Genomic DNA, 15453 nt, shown 5'->3' with positions numbered 1-15453 from the left:
ACAAAGGAACAGGTTGGTTGGTTGGTTTTTGTTTTACGGCATATCAACCCTTTTCAGGTTATTTAATGCCGAATCCAGTTATTCTGGAAATAGTATTCATGTTGCATCCAGTTATTTTGCAGAAAGTATTTATTCTTCAAAGTTTTGTATCTTCAACCGCTGGTTTGGTTTGGTTTGGTTTGGCCGTTTTAGATTGGATTTTATCATCTTTGTTCCCTGCCCTACAGAACATATTTATCTGCTGCCGATGATTACACTGAAAAATAATGCAGTATGTAATTAACTGTTAAATAAACTGTCGGGTCTCTGCATATACAACTTTTTATGACCCATTTTGATTTCCTTTTCTCAAATGTTGGATTTTTCTACAACACCCTGTAAATTCAAAACCCACCCATAACCCCTGCTTATAAAATCCTTCAACCTCACCCCATTTAAAAAAAAAAAAAAAAAATGGTTTCTTTCAACCGTCAAAAATCGATCAATTTGTTAGCAGATTTATCTCTCTACATTTATCGATTTTTTTGTTGTTACAAGCATTAAATTGTAAATATGTATTTTAACAAGATAAAAACACAAAACATCTGTTTTATGCCCACCATCCCCTGCACATACATCCCACCCATCAACATTTGTTTCCATGCCAAGATTATCCTTATAACAGGACAAGATAACATTTGAGATCTTTTAAGGAACAAAAATTTCCAAACATTCATCAGATACCTTTATCAATTAACACTACACTGTCAAGATTTTATTCAAATTTATTTCAGCTGAAGTTCTGTATTCTATTATATAAAGGGTAAATGTCTGTGTGTATGTATGTCTTGCTAAGACTAAAAAAAAAATTTTTTTTTAATAAAAACCTCAGAGTTGGCATTTTCTTGATCGGCATTGCCTCAATATCTAAAATTTACAAAACGTTTAATTCCTTTGGGTAGAAATGGCAAATAATTCATTGAAGGAGGGGAATTTTTTTTTTTTTCTTTCATTAGTGTGTTTAAATTAAAAAAAAAAAAAAATTTATTACATCTATTTCCAGCTACATATTCAGTCAAAGTAAAATGCCCCCCTGTAAACTTTCTTAGAAAAACTTTCTTGGTAGTTTAGAGACACGATATGATAATTTATGTGAAATCTGATGATCCGGTAAACTTGTTAATCTCGAACCAGGAATGCAAGAAATTGTTAATCTCGAACCAGGAATGCAAGAAATTGTTAATCTCGAACCAGGAATGAAAGAAATTGTTAATCTCGAACCAGGAATGAAAGAAATTGTTAATCTCGAACCAGGAATGAAAGAAATCGTTAATCTCGAACCAGGAATGAAAGAAATTGTTAATCTCGAACCAGGAATGAAAGAAATCGTTAATCTCGAACCAGGAATGAAAGAAATCGTTAATCTCGAACCAGGAATGAAAGAAATCGTTAATCTCGAACCAGGAATGAAAGAAATCGTTAATCTCGAACCAGGAATGAAAGAAATCGTTAATCTCGAACCAGGAATGAAAGACATCGTTAATCTCGAACCAGGAATGAAAGACATCGTTAATCTCGAACCAGGAATGAAAGACATCGTTAATCTCGAACCAGGAATGAAAGAAATCGTTAATCTCGAACCAGGAATGAAAGAAATCGTTAATCTCGAACCAGGAATGAAAGAAATTGTTAATCTCGAACCAGGAATGAAAGAAATCGTTAATCTCGAACCAGGAATGAAAGAAATCGTTAATCTCGAACCAGGAATGAAAGAAATCGTTAATCTCGAACCAGGAATGAAAGAAATCGTTAATCTCGAACCAGGAATGAAAGAAATCGTTAATCTCGAACCAGGAATGCAAGACATCGTTAATCTCGAACCAGGAATGCAAGACATCGTTAATCTCGAACCAGGAATGCAAGAAATTGTTAATCTCGAACCAGGAATGAAAGAAATCGTTAATCTCAAACCAGGAATGCAAGAAATGGTGTGGACTACATATTTCACAGTCTGACTATAAATTATTCATTGTTGTGTTTTATGGCAGAAAAATGTATGTATGTACTCCTCACGAACAAAGATGTCATATTCCAAAATTCACGTGGATTTGGCTAGTAACTTTTCTAATTGTTTAGTAAACAAAAACATTTAGTTGTCAAAGGTCAACTTAAGATAAATTTATCCATAGTAAACTTTATTAGATGGAAATTGACCGGTATTTAAGTTTTTAGCAATATTGATGATTTATGTGAAATCTGATGATCCTGGAACCAGGAATGCAAAAAATTGGTCTGACTATCAATTATTGATTGTTGTATTTTATGGCATATCAACCCCTTTTTTAGTAGTTAATGCCTATCCAGTCACTTCAGTACAAAAGTTTCATCCTTCAACTCTTTTATATCGTCAACTATTTATTCACGGTGTTTGGTTTGGTTGTTTTGTTTTATGGAATAGCAAAGCTTTCGAGCTGTTTAAGGACAAATCTGGTGATTTTGGTGAAAGATTTTCTGCTTAAGGTTCTTTATATCTTCAGATATTTATTTATAGTGTTTGGTTTGATTGTTCTGTAGAAAAATTTTTTTTTTTTTTTTGGACTTTGCAGACCTGATTAAGTTTTGCAAAGAGAGAGAGTGAAATAAAATAAAAACATACAATATTTGGTGCATTTTTGGTCAGGAAGCCGATATCTTCAGACAGTCTGATCTGGTAGCACCAAATGTCTTAACAATTATTACGCTCCCGGGCTAGCAAGGACATGAGAATAATGGGCAACTCCACATTCTCCACAGCCCCCAAATAGTGCTACTGAATGACTTTTAAGGTCATAACCAGAACCTCTATCAATTAGAGCGGTTTTATTACACACACGCACACATATATTCTTAAAAAAAAACTTAAATGTTAGCAAATATTTTGAAATGAAGAGTAAAAGGGAGAAAAAAGAAAGGAAAAAGAGAAAGAAAAAAAGAAATGTCAAGCCTTTTAAAAACTTTCAATTTTGGAACACCTTACTGCAAGACTACTTTCCTACCAGCTACAACAGAGCTTTCTTCATATCGATTACAGATACTTTTAAACAGTCTACAAGTAAACAAATTTTGTTTAATTTCATCCATTATTTTCAATCCTCTTATAATATTCATCATCATTCATCTGTCGATCCATCTAGCTCATTAACTCTGAACGTTGGGTGGCTTTTTTGCCTTGATAAATGGCGACGAAAAAAATGGGACACAATTGGTTCTAAGCATTCCTAATAAATTTACGTTTATGTACATGCAACACTGTAATGATTTCAGTTTTAAGTTATTTACAACAAAGAGATTCAAGTTAATAAATCGCATTGCATTGTGGGAATTTATGATAGTTTTGTTTTTGGATAAAAAGTCGGCATTTTTCGATGAATTCACTCCTGAAAGGTTAAAAAGTCAAGCAGAAACCAGTGAAAGAGATCACTATTTGATGAAACCCTCAGGTGTCAATGTCACCATAGGTCATACATGCATACAACCCATCAGAGTTGACAAAATACTGCAGATTACATCAACCTTTCACGAGTTTGTGTTGAAAGGGAGGGGAAAAAAGATTTTGTCAAATATATGGGGTGGTTAAAAAAAGAAAAAGAAAAAATATCACTTCGATATCATGTTCTCTATGCGTATGTCTTGGTTTTAAAGTTCCTATTTACTTGCCTCCCCACGAGGGCAAAGTTAGACACAAGGTCGGTTTTTAATGTGGGGAAAATCCAGCTCCCCAAAAAGGGGCATTCTGGATAGGAACAAAAATAAAAATTGTCTCAGTCATGAAAGATTTCTGCTCCACTGACCGAGGACAGAAAAGGTGAAGTGCAGCATTAGAACAGATGATACACTTTGTTCCTAGCCCAAAGACAAAATTGGTTTTAAAGTTATTGAAAAAAAATCTTGACCAACATTCTACATCGTAAAATTTTTTTCCATAGGGTCACAAAATCAGCAAAGTTTATGCCATTTCTGAAATGACTTCCCCCTCTTTTGTTGATTTCAGTATGTTGCCGGTACTGTGCAGTTCTAGGAGGTTCACCCTCCCAAGTTTTACCTCATCTCTTTAAAAAATGGGTTAGTTTATTGCTACCTTGGAATGCCGATGAGGCTGCCCAGGCATTTTTTCTGCAGGACAGCGTGCTCCTCCTCAGGAGTGTTGGCTCTTCAATACTACTTTCCAACTCGTGTGTTACATCTTCTCGGTTTATATATGGCATAATCACGTTGACACACCGGTTCCTGTCAGATCACTGAAGTTAAGCAACGTTGAGCCTGGTCATTAATAAAATCGGTGACGAATTTGGGAATTCCAGGCACTGTATGTAGGAGGACGTCAACCCCCTCCCTGCAAGAGTGACAAAAACCTAACGTCATCATCTCCCCTAACAGGGATATACATGCGACTGGAGACCGCTTGTGAATTTCATACTCCCATGGAACTTCCTCTGAAGGAGGAAGTTGGTTAAACCCAAATAGGGTTAGTGCCGTTTCACACATAGGATGGGAGGGGATAAATAAGACGTTACTTTTTTGGCCTTTTGGCTAGGAACAAAATGTAGTATCTGTTCTAATGCTACACTTGGTCTATTCTGTCCATGATCAAATTGATTCCCGTTAGATCACTGAAGTTGGGATTACCAGGTGCTCGACGTGCTCTTTGCTTATCTCGGCATTGTTTCCAGTCGTCATGGACTTGCCGTTGGAATCAGGCAAGTGCCAGCTCAAGAGAGGTGCGGATAGAGATTGCACAACCCTTGCTTCAGTTACACGCGCAGGTACTTATTACAGAGGGTATCCATTGTCTCTCTAGACCAGGGTTTCCTAACCTTTGGCAAACGTGGTGATGCCTATGTAAATATATATATTCTGCCCTTTCAACTTCACTTTTTCACTTTACAATTCATATTTATAATGATTTTGCCTTTACTTTTTATTATCAATAATAAATGTTTAGATTTCTCTATTTACGGATGCACAATACCTTATTTCCTCTCCAACACTCGGATACCTACTACCATCCCCCTCTCTACATGCATCCTTGTAATAATAGTTGTACATAGTTCAAGTGAACACAATGAAATATTCAGATTTAATTGTCAACATTACTGGGTGTGATTCTTGAATTAATTTTTTCTACTTAAAAATATGATGCAATCAGTTTCCACATGAATTGTAAATCCCAAAGAAAACGGGTTGAGAGAAGCTCTCAGTCTTTCGTGGACCTCCTATACGATAAATTCGAAAACCACACACCTGAAGTCTCGTAACGCCCCTCCCCCCGCCTCCGTGAGCGGTACGGACCCCGTTGGGAAACTCTGCTCTAGACTGGAATCAGTGCTCTAAAATTAAGTACAAACAGTTGAGACATCTTAAGCACCATGAAAAAAAAATTTGGCTTGTTTGTTGGCCAGTGTAATCAACGGAACAGGCGATTTTTACCAACGTTAACACCTTATACAGCCTAACATCACAAGTGCATTTGAGAAGTTTTATTACAACACAAGCCAAAAGGCCTGACATAAAATCAACAGTAGTTTTTTTGATATGACAAGGGCACGTTTGAAATGAATTTTTCTGTTTAAACATGGGGCTCAACATACACCTCCAAATACCCGGGCAACGCCGGGTACCCATGTTATATATATATATATATATATATATATATATATATATATATAGATGTTTTTATTTGTTTTTGTTAGCGATACTTTCTTGAATGAATTCAAATATTTTTCTTATCACGAGGTGCCGCTTTCGAATCTCGCTAGATTCAGCCACTCTGATGAGTCGTGGACGACGAAACACGTGTCAGTGGATAATTATATTTTAAAAATAAATAATATATATGTCGCTCCCCATTAAAAGGGGGTACCAGATTGGTCAATGGGAAAATTATTCCCAACAAGCATTTAGGTAAAAATACTTGAATTCATTCAAGAAAGTATCGCTAACAAAAACAAATAAAAACATCTACGTAAAAAAGTGATACATTTAGTAGTCCGGCGAGGTTAGCACCGTGATAGAGGTTTAGGTTTCTTATCACGAGGTGCCGCTTTCGAATCTCGCTAGATTCAGCCACTCTGATGAGTCGTGGACGACGAAACACGTGTCAGTGGATAATTATATTTTAAAAATAAATTATATATATATATATATATATATATAAATAAATAAATATTTTTATAAAATCAATGTCTTCCTACAGAGTGGGGTATACCATTGCAGAAAAAACTAGACCGGATAGAAAAGAAAAAAAGTGTGACAGCATTTCTGGAATCAGCACCCTCAAATTGGGTAAAAACAGTTCAAACACCTTAGGCACCATGACCATTTTTGGGGGTGGGGGAGGGGGGCTAGTGTTATCAATCCTCACCTCAAAAAGTCCCATGGGGGAAGGGGATTAAAGGTAAATACAGCCCCCCCCCCCACCGAAAAAGAGACAAAAATAAAAATTGTACCCTTTTTTTTTTTTTTTTTTTTCTTTACACACCAGAGTTGATTGTTGGGGGTGGGGGGATTATTTCTTTTAAGGTTTTGCCCCCCCCCCCACCTACTTCGCACTCATTAGGGTTGTCTCAATATTGTAAAATCTGCCCTTGAGAATTAAACCAGTTATTAAAAACACACAAAAAAAAAAGGTCAATAGACGTTGTAAGTCAAGCTGTATAAACAGATGTTTGAGATGCACATTTATATCATCATAGGCAGGTGCTTCAGCTAATATTTCTATAACAATAACGATAAGCCGAGGCTATTTCATGTTCGTGCGTATGTTATCACCCTACACCCCTGGGATCACCGAAGATTTTATTTATTTCAAGAATAGATAACTGATAACTAGCATGGTTACGTGATGTTGCCCTGGTGAGGAGATAGACAACAAAATAGAATATAATAAATCAACATAGTTAATTACATATATTACTAGTAGACAGCCCGGCGTTGTCCGATCGTAAAATATGCTTAAATATGATATTTTAATTCATGCAGATTTCATATTCATTATTATAGAGCCAATACTCTATTGATTATTATATTGTACCCAATATATAGTAATTTCAAAAATTAAAAAAAAATGACTTGGGTACCATCAGCTAGAATTGAGATCAAAGCATTAAGTGCTGCAGCCTTATTACAGTTTAGGCTATCGTCAGATGGATAAGAAAACGTTAAAATTTAACTGAATTCAATGTATATGAATGTATATTTGTGCATGTGTGCAACGGCACTTTAAGTCGACTTACACCTGCCAAGTTCATTTTATTTTTCAATTTTGACCCATTAGAAACTATTTTTATAGGATATAGACCGAATCAAATTTGTTCCACAGGTTAAAATTTCCTATAAATCAAGTTTCAAGTCTGTTGACCAAAAATTGACAGAGAGGTTTGGTAGAGATCATTTCTCAGACAGACAGACAGACAATGTCACTCATATTTCAGGTTGACAAGAAAATTCTTGCGGCTTTTAACTTAAATCCAGATGAACATATCTCGACTCCAACAAAAATGTATTGATCGAAATAAGCACCATCAGAATCAACACTTTTTCCAACGCAAAACAAGTTTATGTCAGTAACGTAAAAATCTTGCGTTCTGGTGGCGATGAAGTCGCTGAAGGCGTTTTTGATATGGCTTAGGTTTATAAAGCATTTCTCAAGCAAAAACTTGTCCAGATGCTTGAAAATGTGGTGGTTGATAGCGGAGAGGTCTGGAGGGTATGACGAATGAGGCAGAGTTCTATAGCTCAATTTGTTCAACTTCTGCAGGGTCGGTTTTGCAACATGTGGTCGGGGATTGTCATGGACGAGAATTGAACCTTTTCTGTTGACTAATACTGGGTGTTGTTGTCGAAGTTTCTGATGCATTTCATCCATTTGTTGATTGTACTTATTCACTGTAATGGTTTCGTCTGCATTACAAAAACCATAAACGGCTGAGATCGGTTACAGATCACCAAAATGTCAGCATGACCTTCATTTGATGCAACTCTGACTTTGGGAGGTGTTGTGGAGCTTTGTCGACGTCTAACCACTGAGCTGAGCATCACCGGTTGTCATAAAAACCCTACTTTTCATCGCAAGTCACAACCCAGTCAAGAAACGAAAAACGGGTTGTTCTTGTTTGTGTAGAAGAGGACACTTCATAATGGCGTTTCATTTGATTGTCGTTCAACTCACGACGCACCCATTTATCAAGTTATTTTGTCTTTCCAATCTCTCTCCAGTAGTTAGAAATCGTTGTATACATTACATCTAATTCAGAAGCAAATTCTCAGACAGTTGTGCATGGATTAGCTTTGACTAAGGCTCTTAATTGATCGTTGTCAGCATCCGATGACCAACCATTATGCTCATCATCTTCAAGACTTGTTTTATCGTTATTTCCATGGCAGGTGCTCGTCTGAACTCCAATCTCTGGTCCCCTCCTCGCCAATCTTTCACAAAAAATACCCATCTAGCTGAATCCACTGTGAAAAATTTCCCCCACTCTATATCTGTGCCTAAATCAAAACGCGGATTCCATGAACAAAGCTTCTTTCTTAGAACTGCACGCCTGTGGAACTCTGTTCCGTCTGCCTGCTTCCCACTGGATTACAACCTGGATGTCTTCAAGTCCAATGTTAACAAATTCCTAATGAACCGCCCCCTTAAGTAAACACTTCATCAAATTTCCACACCAATGTAATGTACTTGCAATAACTCTTATCCCTGAGTGGCTTCCGGGCCTTGATAAGTGGTGATCACTAAAAAAAAAAAATAAAATAAAATAAAAAAAAGACTTTCGGTGCCGCCACGAAATTTCTTAAACCACTATTGGGAGCTGTTTCAGCAGCTTTTCAGCTAGCTTAAATTGAAATTAAAAAATTATGCAAATTTGTTTGTTTTTTCATCTTGTACTCAACGTTCTGAGAAGAAGACATAAATTTTTTAAAACGATTGTAATTCAAACGATTAGATGAAGCGAAAAACACTCTTTAAAATAATAAATAAAGTAAAGGTATTATAACGAAAACTTACTTAAATGTACATCATTTGAAATCAAAATTAAAAATTCTGCAAGAACTTTCTTAAATTTAAAAAAGTTGGTTTTTTTTTGTTTTTTTTAAATTTTCTTCCTTTGAAAATTGTAACGTTAGATATGAGGCAGCCAAACCAGCTACCAACATTGCCCTGCTTTTTATTGAAACCAACCGAGAGCTCTTTTTAGTATCCTCGTTGTTCCCTTAAGTGCAATTGTCTGGAACTCTTTTGCACTTGGTTCACCAGGATAATAAAATAATAAATATTCTAATCAAAATAACATTTTGGGGTACTTCTGAAGAATACGGACCGTGCTGAAATAACATTAAGGAATCTATTCTTAACATGGCGAGGGAAAGCTTATTTACTTATTACTAGAAGGTGTACCCAGCGTTGCCGGATATTAAATGTAACGTTAAATTCCTTTAAAAAAAAACAAAAAAAACAAAACAAAAGAAACTGAGACTTATGCATGCGAGTATTGTTTGTTTTCTCTAAACAGTTCATTTTTTGTAAAAAAGAAAAAAAAAAGTACTCGAGCCGAGATCAAAACCAAAAAACCTAAAGACAGTAAGTCGAGTACGATAACCATTAAGTCAGCTTAGCACGATCTTTAAAAGGCGTTTTCAAACCTACTTATTCTTAACATACTAAGAACGATTCGCACATGTGCAGTCATGAAACATTTGACAAACATAAAAATCGATGACTCCCAATTTTTTGATTTTGACCTCTTTGCACCCCCCCCAGATAAAAACTGATTAAAAAGTTTTCCACACGTCTGAATACTCTATATACCAAATTTTAAGTCTGTAGATTTAAAATTCGTTGAGTACATAGGTTGAGAAGTGTCCTCTCTCTTTCTCACGCACATAGAGTCTCACTTTTATAGATATACTAGAAGGCCGGCCTAGCGTTGCCCGGTCGTAAGATGCGCATAAATATTATATTTTAATTAATAAAGAAACTGCATGCGAGTATTTTTTTTTTTTTTTTTCTAAACAATTCAATTCTTGTGAGTAAATTCTCTATCTTTATAAGAGTCACGTACGTCCAAGGATGGAGTACTCTTGCCACATCTGGGCAGGAGCTGCTAAAAAGGACTTGCCCTGCCTTTTGGTTTGGTTTTGTTTTACGGCATATCAACCCTTTTTAGGTTATTTAATGCCAAATCTGGTGATTTTGAAAAACGATTTTTTAATATAGTATATTTGTTTTTTAAGTTGTATTCTATTTAACCCATAGTTGGGACCCTAACAGGTACTACCACTCCGGGTCAGAGTGGACCTGGGAGCAATGGCAATTAAAGGGTGGCTCCACACTCCCTAAGGCCTGCAAGCTGGGGCCTCACCATCGGATATAGTTTAAGGCCATATTCAGGACCTTGCCCTGCCTTGATAGAGTTCAAAATAGACTTTGTAGGCTCGTAGGAGATGTCCTTTTCTCTTCCCTGTATCCTCTATCTCACAGAAGAGATGTTGCGAGTTTGTCTCTGTTTATTGTTATTTTCATGGCAAGTGCTCGACTGAGCTTCAATCTATGTTCCCCCCCTCGCCAAACTTTCACAAGAAACACTCGTCTAGCTGAAAACTATCAATAATTCCCCCCACTCTTTATCTGTGCCTAAACCTAAACGTAGATTCCATGAACAAAGCTTCTTTCTTAGAACTGCACGCCTATGGAATTGTCTTCTGTTTTCCTGCTTTCCAGCTGACTACAATATGGTTGTCTTCAAGTCCAACGTAAACAAGTTCTTGATGAGCCGTTCTATATAAGTTATCAAATTTACCAAATTTCCATTACTAACGATTACTATATTGTCCAATTGAATACTTTACACTCTTAACTCTTATCCTCGAGTGGTCTCTGAGCGTTGATAAGTGGTGATGCCTATGTAAAACTTAAAAAAATAAATATTCGAGTTGAGATCGAAACCAAAACTTAGAGACAGTAAGTCAAGTACGATAACTATTTAGCCAGTGTGACACGCTCTTCAAAAAGTGTTTTCAAACCGACTTATATTAACATAAAGAATCTGTAATGTGAACCATTCACGTATGCACAATCGTGAAACAATTAGCAAACAGAGAAAAATCCGACGACTCCCATGTACTAATTTTTCAATTTTGACCCCTAGAAACCCTTTTTTTCTGGTTGGTTCGTTGGTTGGTTTTGTTTTACGGCATATCAACCCTTTTCGGGTTATTTAATGCCGAATCCAAAGATTTTGAAGAAAATTTTTTTTAATAGAATATATTTGTTTTCACGTCAGTTTCTATTTAACCCATAGTTGGGTTGGGACCCTAACAGGTACTACCATTCCGGGTTAGAGTGGACCTGGGAGCAATGGTAATTAAAGGGTGGCTCCACACTCCCCGAAGCCCACAAACTGGGGCCTCACCACTGGATAGAGTTTAAGGTCATATCCAGGACCCCCATCGAGGGACTTTTACCGTCTGTAGGGGGGCAGTCGGCGTATTCTAATGCCCCACCGACAGGGCCCTTTTTTTCTGGATTAAAACAGATCAAAAAGTTTTCCATATGTTTGAATACACTATATACCAGATTTCAAGTTTGTAGATAAAAAATTTGTTGAGTATATAGGTTGAGAAGTTTACACACACACACACACATCTATAGAATATAAGATAGATTTATTTACTTTTCAATTATTCTGCATTTTCATCTAACAATTTAATGAAGAGAAGATGCAAAAACAATATTGAATCTAACTTGAAAATTCTATCTAAAAACAGCATGGTCCATATTCTGCATGAGTACAGAGTTTAGCTTTAAAATTTCTCTCTACTCCTATCGGAAGAATTCAAATTCATTTCATTAAATCATCCTTAATCCTTTCATGAAAGTTCTCCATCTGTCAACTGACGATCATTCCATCTCATTAACCCTTCACCTTCATAAGTAATCTAATATATAAACGATTATATGTCTGTCTGTCTGTCTGTCTGTCTCCATATTTTCAAACTATCTCCTCCGAAACTAAAAGTCGCAGAGCGGCGGCGGCGCTAGGGACCTCAAATGATTGGATTTTTTTACGGGCCGTTCTTTTATTAAAATTGTTTTTAAGGGGGTCAAAAAATGGGTCAAAATTGAAAAAAAAAAAAAAAAAAATCGGTATAGATTTTGTACATTAATCTTAACTTTATTTTGAATCAGGTTATATGTGTGTACCGTGGGCAGAGTGGTAACGTCACCAGCTTTGAATGCTACAGTTTTGGTTTCGATTCTAGCTGATGGCACCTAAATACTTCTATTTTTTTTTTTACTTTTGAAATCACGACTCTATAATAATAATAATAATAATAATAATAATAAACACGAAATCTGGACAAATTAAAATATCATATTTAAGCGTATTTTACGCGTGGGCGCTCCCCCCACCCCAGTAACCCATTAATACACACAAACAATTTAATAACCAGCATCCAACATCTGCTAGTAGAATATTTTTAAAATTGAAAGGAAAAAAAAAAAAAAAAAAAAAAAAAAGAAATGATTAACTCACCGATTTAAAACTAAAATTACAAGTTATATATCCAATTAACGAGGGGTACCCGGCGTTGCCCGGGTGTTTGGAGATGTGTGTGATTTTGAGTAAATCAAAACTCCGGGGGGGGGGGGTAAAAAAAAAAAAAAGGTTTTGGTAGGTAAGTATGAGGATCGAACCCGAACCCTTCAGGCAAAGTTGGAAATTAAACTGTGAAAAAAAAAAAGAGTGCGACGTTAACCATTGCCCCACCGTGAGATGCTAACGGAAACACGTTTGAATTTATTTAATTACTTGGATTTGGCAGGTGCCCGTTTTAATGACTTAATGAGGTCAACTTTTGACTGCAGGGGTATCATTTAGTGCGGAACGCTTTTTTTTCCCCCAAGATGTTGGGGGTAGGGGGAAACAGCTCCCCTTGTCCAAATTGAATAGCAATTGTTTGATATATGGAGAATATTTCCACATTGATCAAAGCTGATTGCTTTCGGACATTTCCGCCAATAGACGGAAAATACCGCCAGAATTAGTGTCGCTTTTATTATAAGAAAAAGACTAATCCACACGCGGCGAGCGACAAATGTTGAATATTTATCTTCCCGAAGTTGAGCAAATTAAATAGACAGGCGAGCTCCGTTGTTAACTCGGAGATATTACGATTTACATGTGATATAAAAAGTTTTAAAAAGTTGTTAGGCGACCGACTGCTTCTCTGAAAAAAGCCTTTTGTAGACATACAGAAAAAGCAAACACACATACAAATATTTTCGCTTTTATATATATATATAGAAGATTACTTTTACTTTAGCTGTTGAGTCAATGTTTCCATTTGTCGTTTTCTTATCTTTATTGCGTTTCATATACGTTTTTTTTTTTTTTTTATCAAATTTACTGAAAAAGAAAAAAATGCCTTCACGTATAAAGATAAAAGTAATTTTTGAAAATTAGAAATCTTGCCAATAACTGAAATCAGTAGAGAATAATTTCAAGATAGTTGCCAAATTCGTTTGATATCTTTTATCCCTCCTCCCTAATTTGCCATAGTGTTCCTCAGACAGACATGGTCACTTATATATACATGAGAGAGAGAATTAGAGAGTTCATGTCGAAAATAGTAATATATCCAAAAATTACGAAAATTCATTGAGTAGAATAACTGCTGTTGTGTTTTTAGTTAAAGAAAAAAAAGTCTATCGTTATAGACAACAAATATTGCAGCCATGAAAAAGTAATCTACAATATTCGTTTCAGAGTTATGTCCCCTGCATGTAGACTCTTACCGACTACTTTATAACGTCTAAGAAAAATGCAATTTTACCATATTTTCCGTAAAAATTACTTTTAGCAATAAATAACTTTCGACTTTTGGATATATTACTATTTTCGGCACGACAATTAAGTATGTAATATTGTTTTTTGGTTAAAACGACATATTAAAAAAAAAAAAAAAATCGATTTGTCTGTATCATAACAAACACATAATAAAAATGCTAATTGGCTTCAGGAATAAGAGCAGGAGTTTCTTGAGTTTCATTTTTCCCAGGAAATGTCGGAATTCAGATCCTGCTAGTCACTATTTACTATTACTGGTCCCGTAAATCACCATGGTTGCAAGTTTGAGGCTGTGGGCAAGTGCTTGGGTGACATTGAAGCTTTTCCCTGTCCAATCAAGGATGTTATTGGCCTACTCCTGTCTACCTAGTCTTCTTTCTTGCAGGACGGTTTTTGCAAATCCTTTTGGGCATGTTACGTGCCCATACCATCTGAGTTTCCACTTGTTCACTATAATTAGTATAAGTTTTCATATTAACGCACTTGTTGAGTGATTTTTCTGCAGATTTTATTGTTGGTGACATAGTTCTTCTCCAGAACTCATTCATTTGTACGTTTGTTCACCCAGCTTACACAAAGCAGTTTACGGTAGCACCATAACTGAAAAGCAACAAATTTCCGCTCGTCGACTTTCTTCAAGACACAGTATTCTGCTCCGTATGTTGCTATTGAAATTACCAAAGCCTGCAGAAGTCGTTTCTTTGTGCGTTATGAAATGGATCTGTCTTTGCAGATATTGGTTAGCATGCTGAAGACTGCTGGACAACATCAATAGCAAGAAATTGCGATTTTTGTGACATGTGACCAGAACAGAGAGTCTAACAAAAGATCCGCTCTTTGGTAAACCCCTGGTAAAAGAGGACGTGGAAGAAAAAAAACTAGAATGTTAGATAATATGGCGGACATCGCGGACATTAGCATGGCTGAGTTGCTTAGAAAGGTGCAATGACGACGATTCATGAGGTGTGATATGGCCGGTTAGTAATGACCATTCCGTCAAGAGAGAGAGAGAGGGAGAGAGAGAGAGAGAGAGAGAGACATGGTCCTTGTATGAGATTCTAAAGGGTCTTTTAGGGCATTTCTGTTGCTCTGAGGTATCAAATCTTTTATTCCAGTTAAAAATACAATATAAATCAAACATGAACACAAAACTTGGGCACAAGGCCAACTTAACAATGGAGGAAATGAGGATCGTTGGTCATCCTAGTCACTCTAGAACTAAACATAAGGTTCTCTTAGCTAGCATCGTCTTTCACCATAATACCACATTGACCCTTTCGTACTGGGAACTCAATCGTTTAAAACATTTTTTATTAACGGCTTTCAGTGTCCATGCTGCGTATGTGTAAAACATGACTGAGATCACTCGTACATTTGCCGTGGTTTCAAAAGATCTGATCTTTGGCACAACTCCTGGCAAAAGAGGATGTGGAAGAAAAAAAACAAAAAAAAAACAAGAGTGTGAGACAATGTGAAGGACATCGCATGGTTGAGTTGCTTAGAAAGGTGCAGAACCGGAGTCAATGGGTGCCGATTCGTAAAGAGCGCCGTGGCTGGTTAGTAATGACTAGGGCTATGACAAGCA

At 36.2% G+C, this 15453-nt stretch overlaps 2 protein-coding genes across 29 annotated transcripts in view; both read right to left on the bottom strand.

The window, feature by feature from the left end:
* LOC145266600 (splicing regulator ARVCF-like) overlaps positions 1-15453 on the bottom strand; it is a 494180-nt gene that overhangs the window by 402460 nt on the left and 76267 nt on the right. The window lies entirely within an intron of this gene.
* Positions 1-15453, bottom strand: part of LOC145266693 (uncharacterized) — an 85406-nt gene that overhangs the window by 81 nt on the left and 69872 nt on the right. Inside the window, exon 2 of the mRNA XM_080122619.1 lies at positions 49-1994. Coding sequence (XP_079978745.1) covers positions 1128-1994 — 867 coding nt within the window. The 3' untranslated portion in view covers positions 49-1127. The remainder of the gene's footprint in view (positions 1-48; positions 1995-15453) is intronic.

The sequence above is a fragment of the Euprymna scolopes genome, chromosome 41 (genome assembly GCF_053919585.1).
Source record: "Euprymna scolopes isolate OS-2025 chromosome 41, ASM5391958v1, whole genome shotgun sequence".
NCBI classification, from domain to species: domain Eukaryota; kingdom Metazoa; phylum Mollusca; class Cephalopoda; order Sepiida; family Sepiolidae; genus Euprymna; species Euprymna scolopes.
Note: the sequence above shows the minus strand (reverse complement) of the source record. Positions and strands in the feature narration are given on the sequence as shown.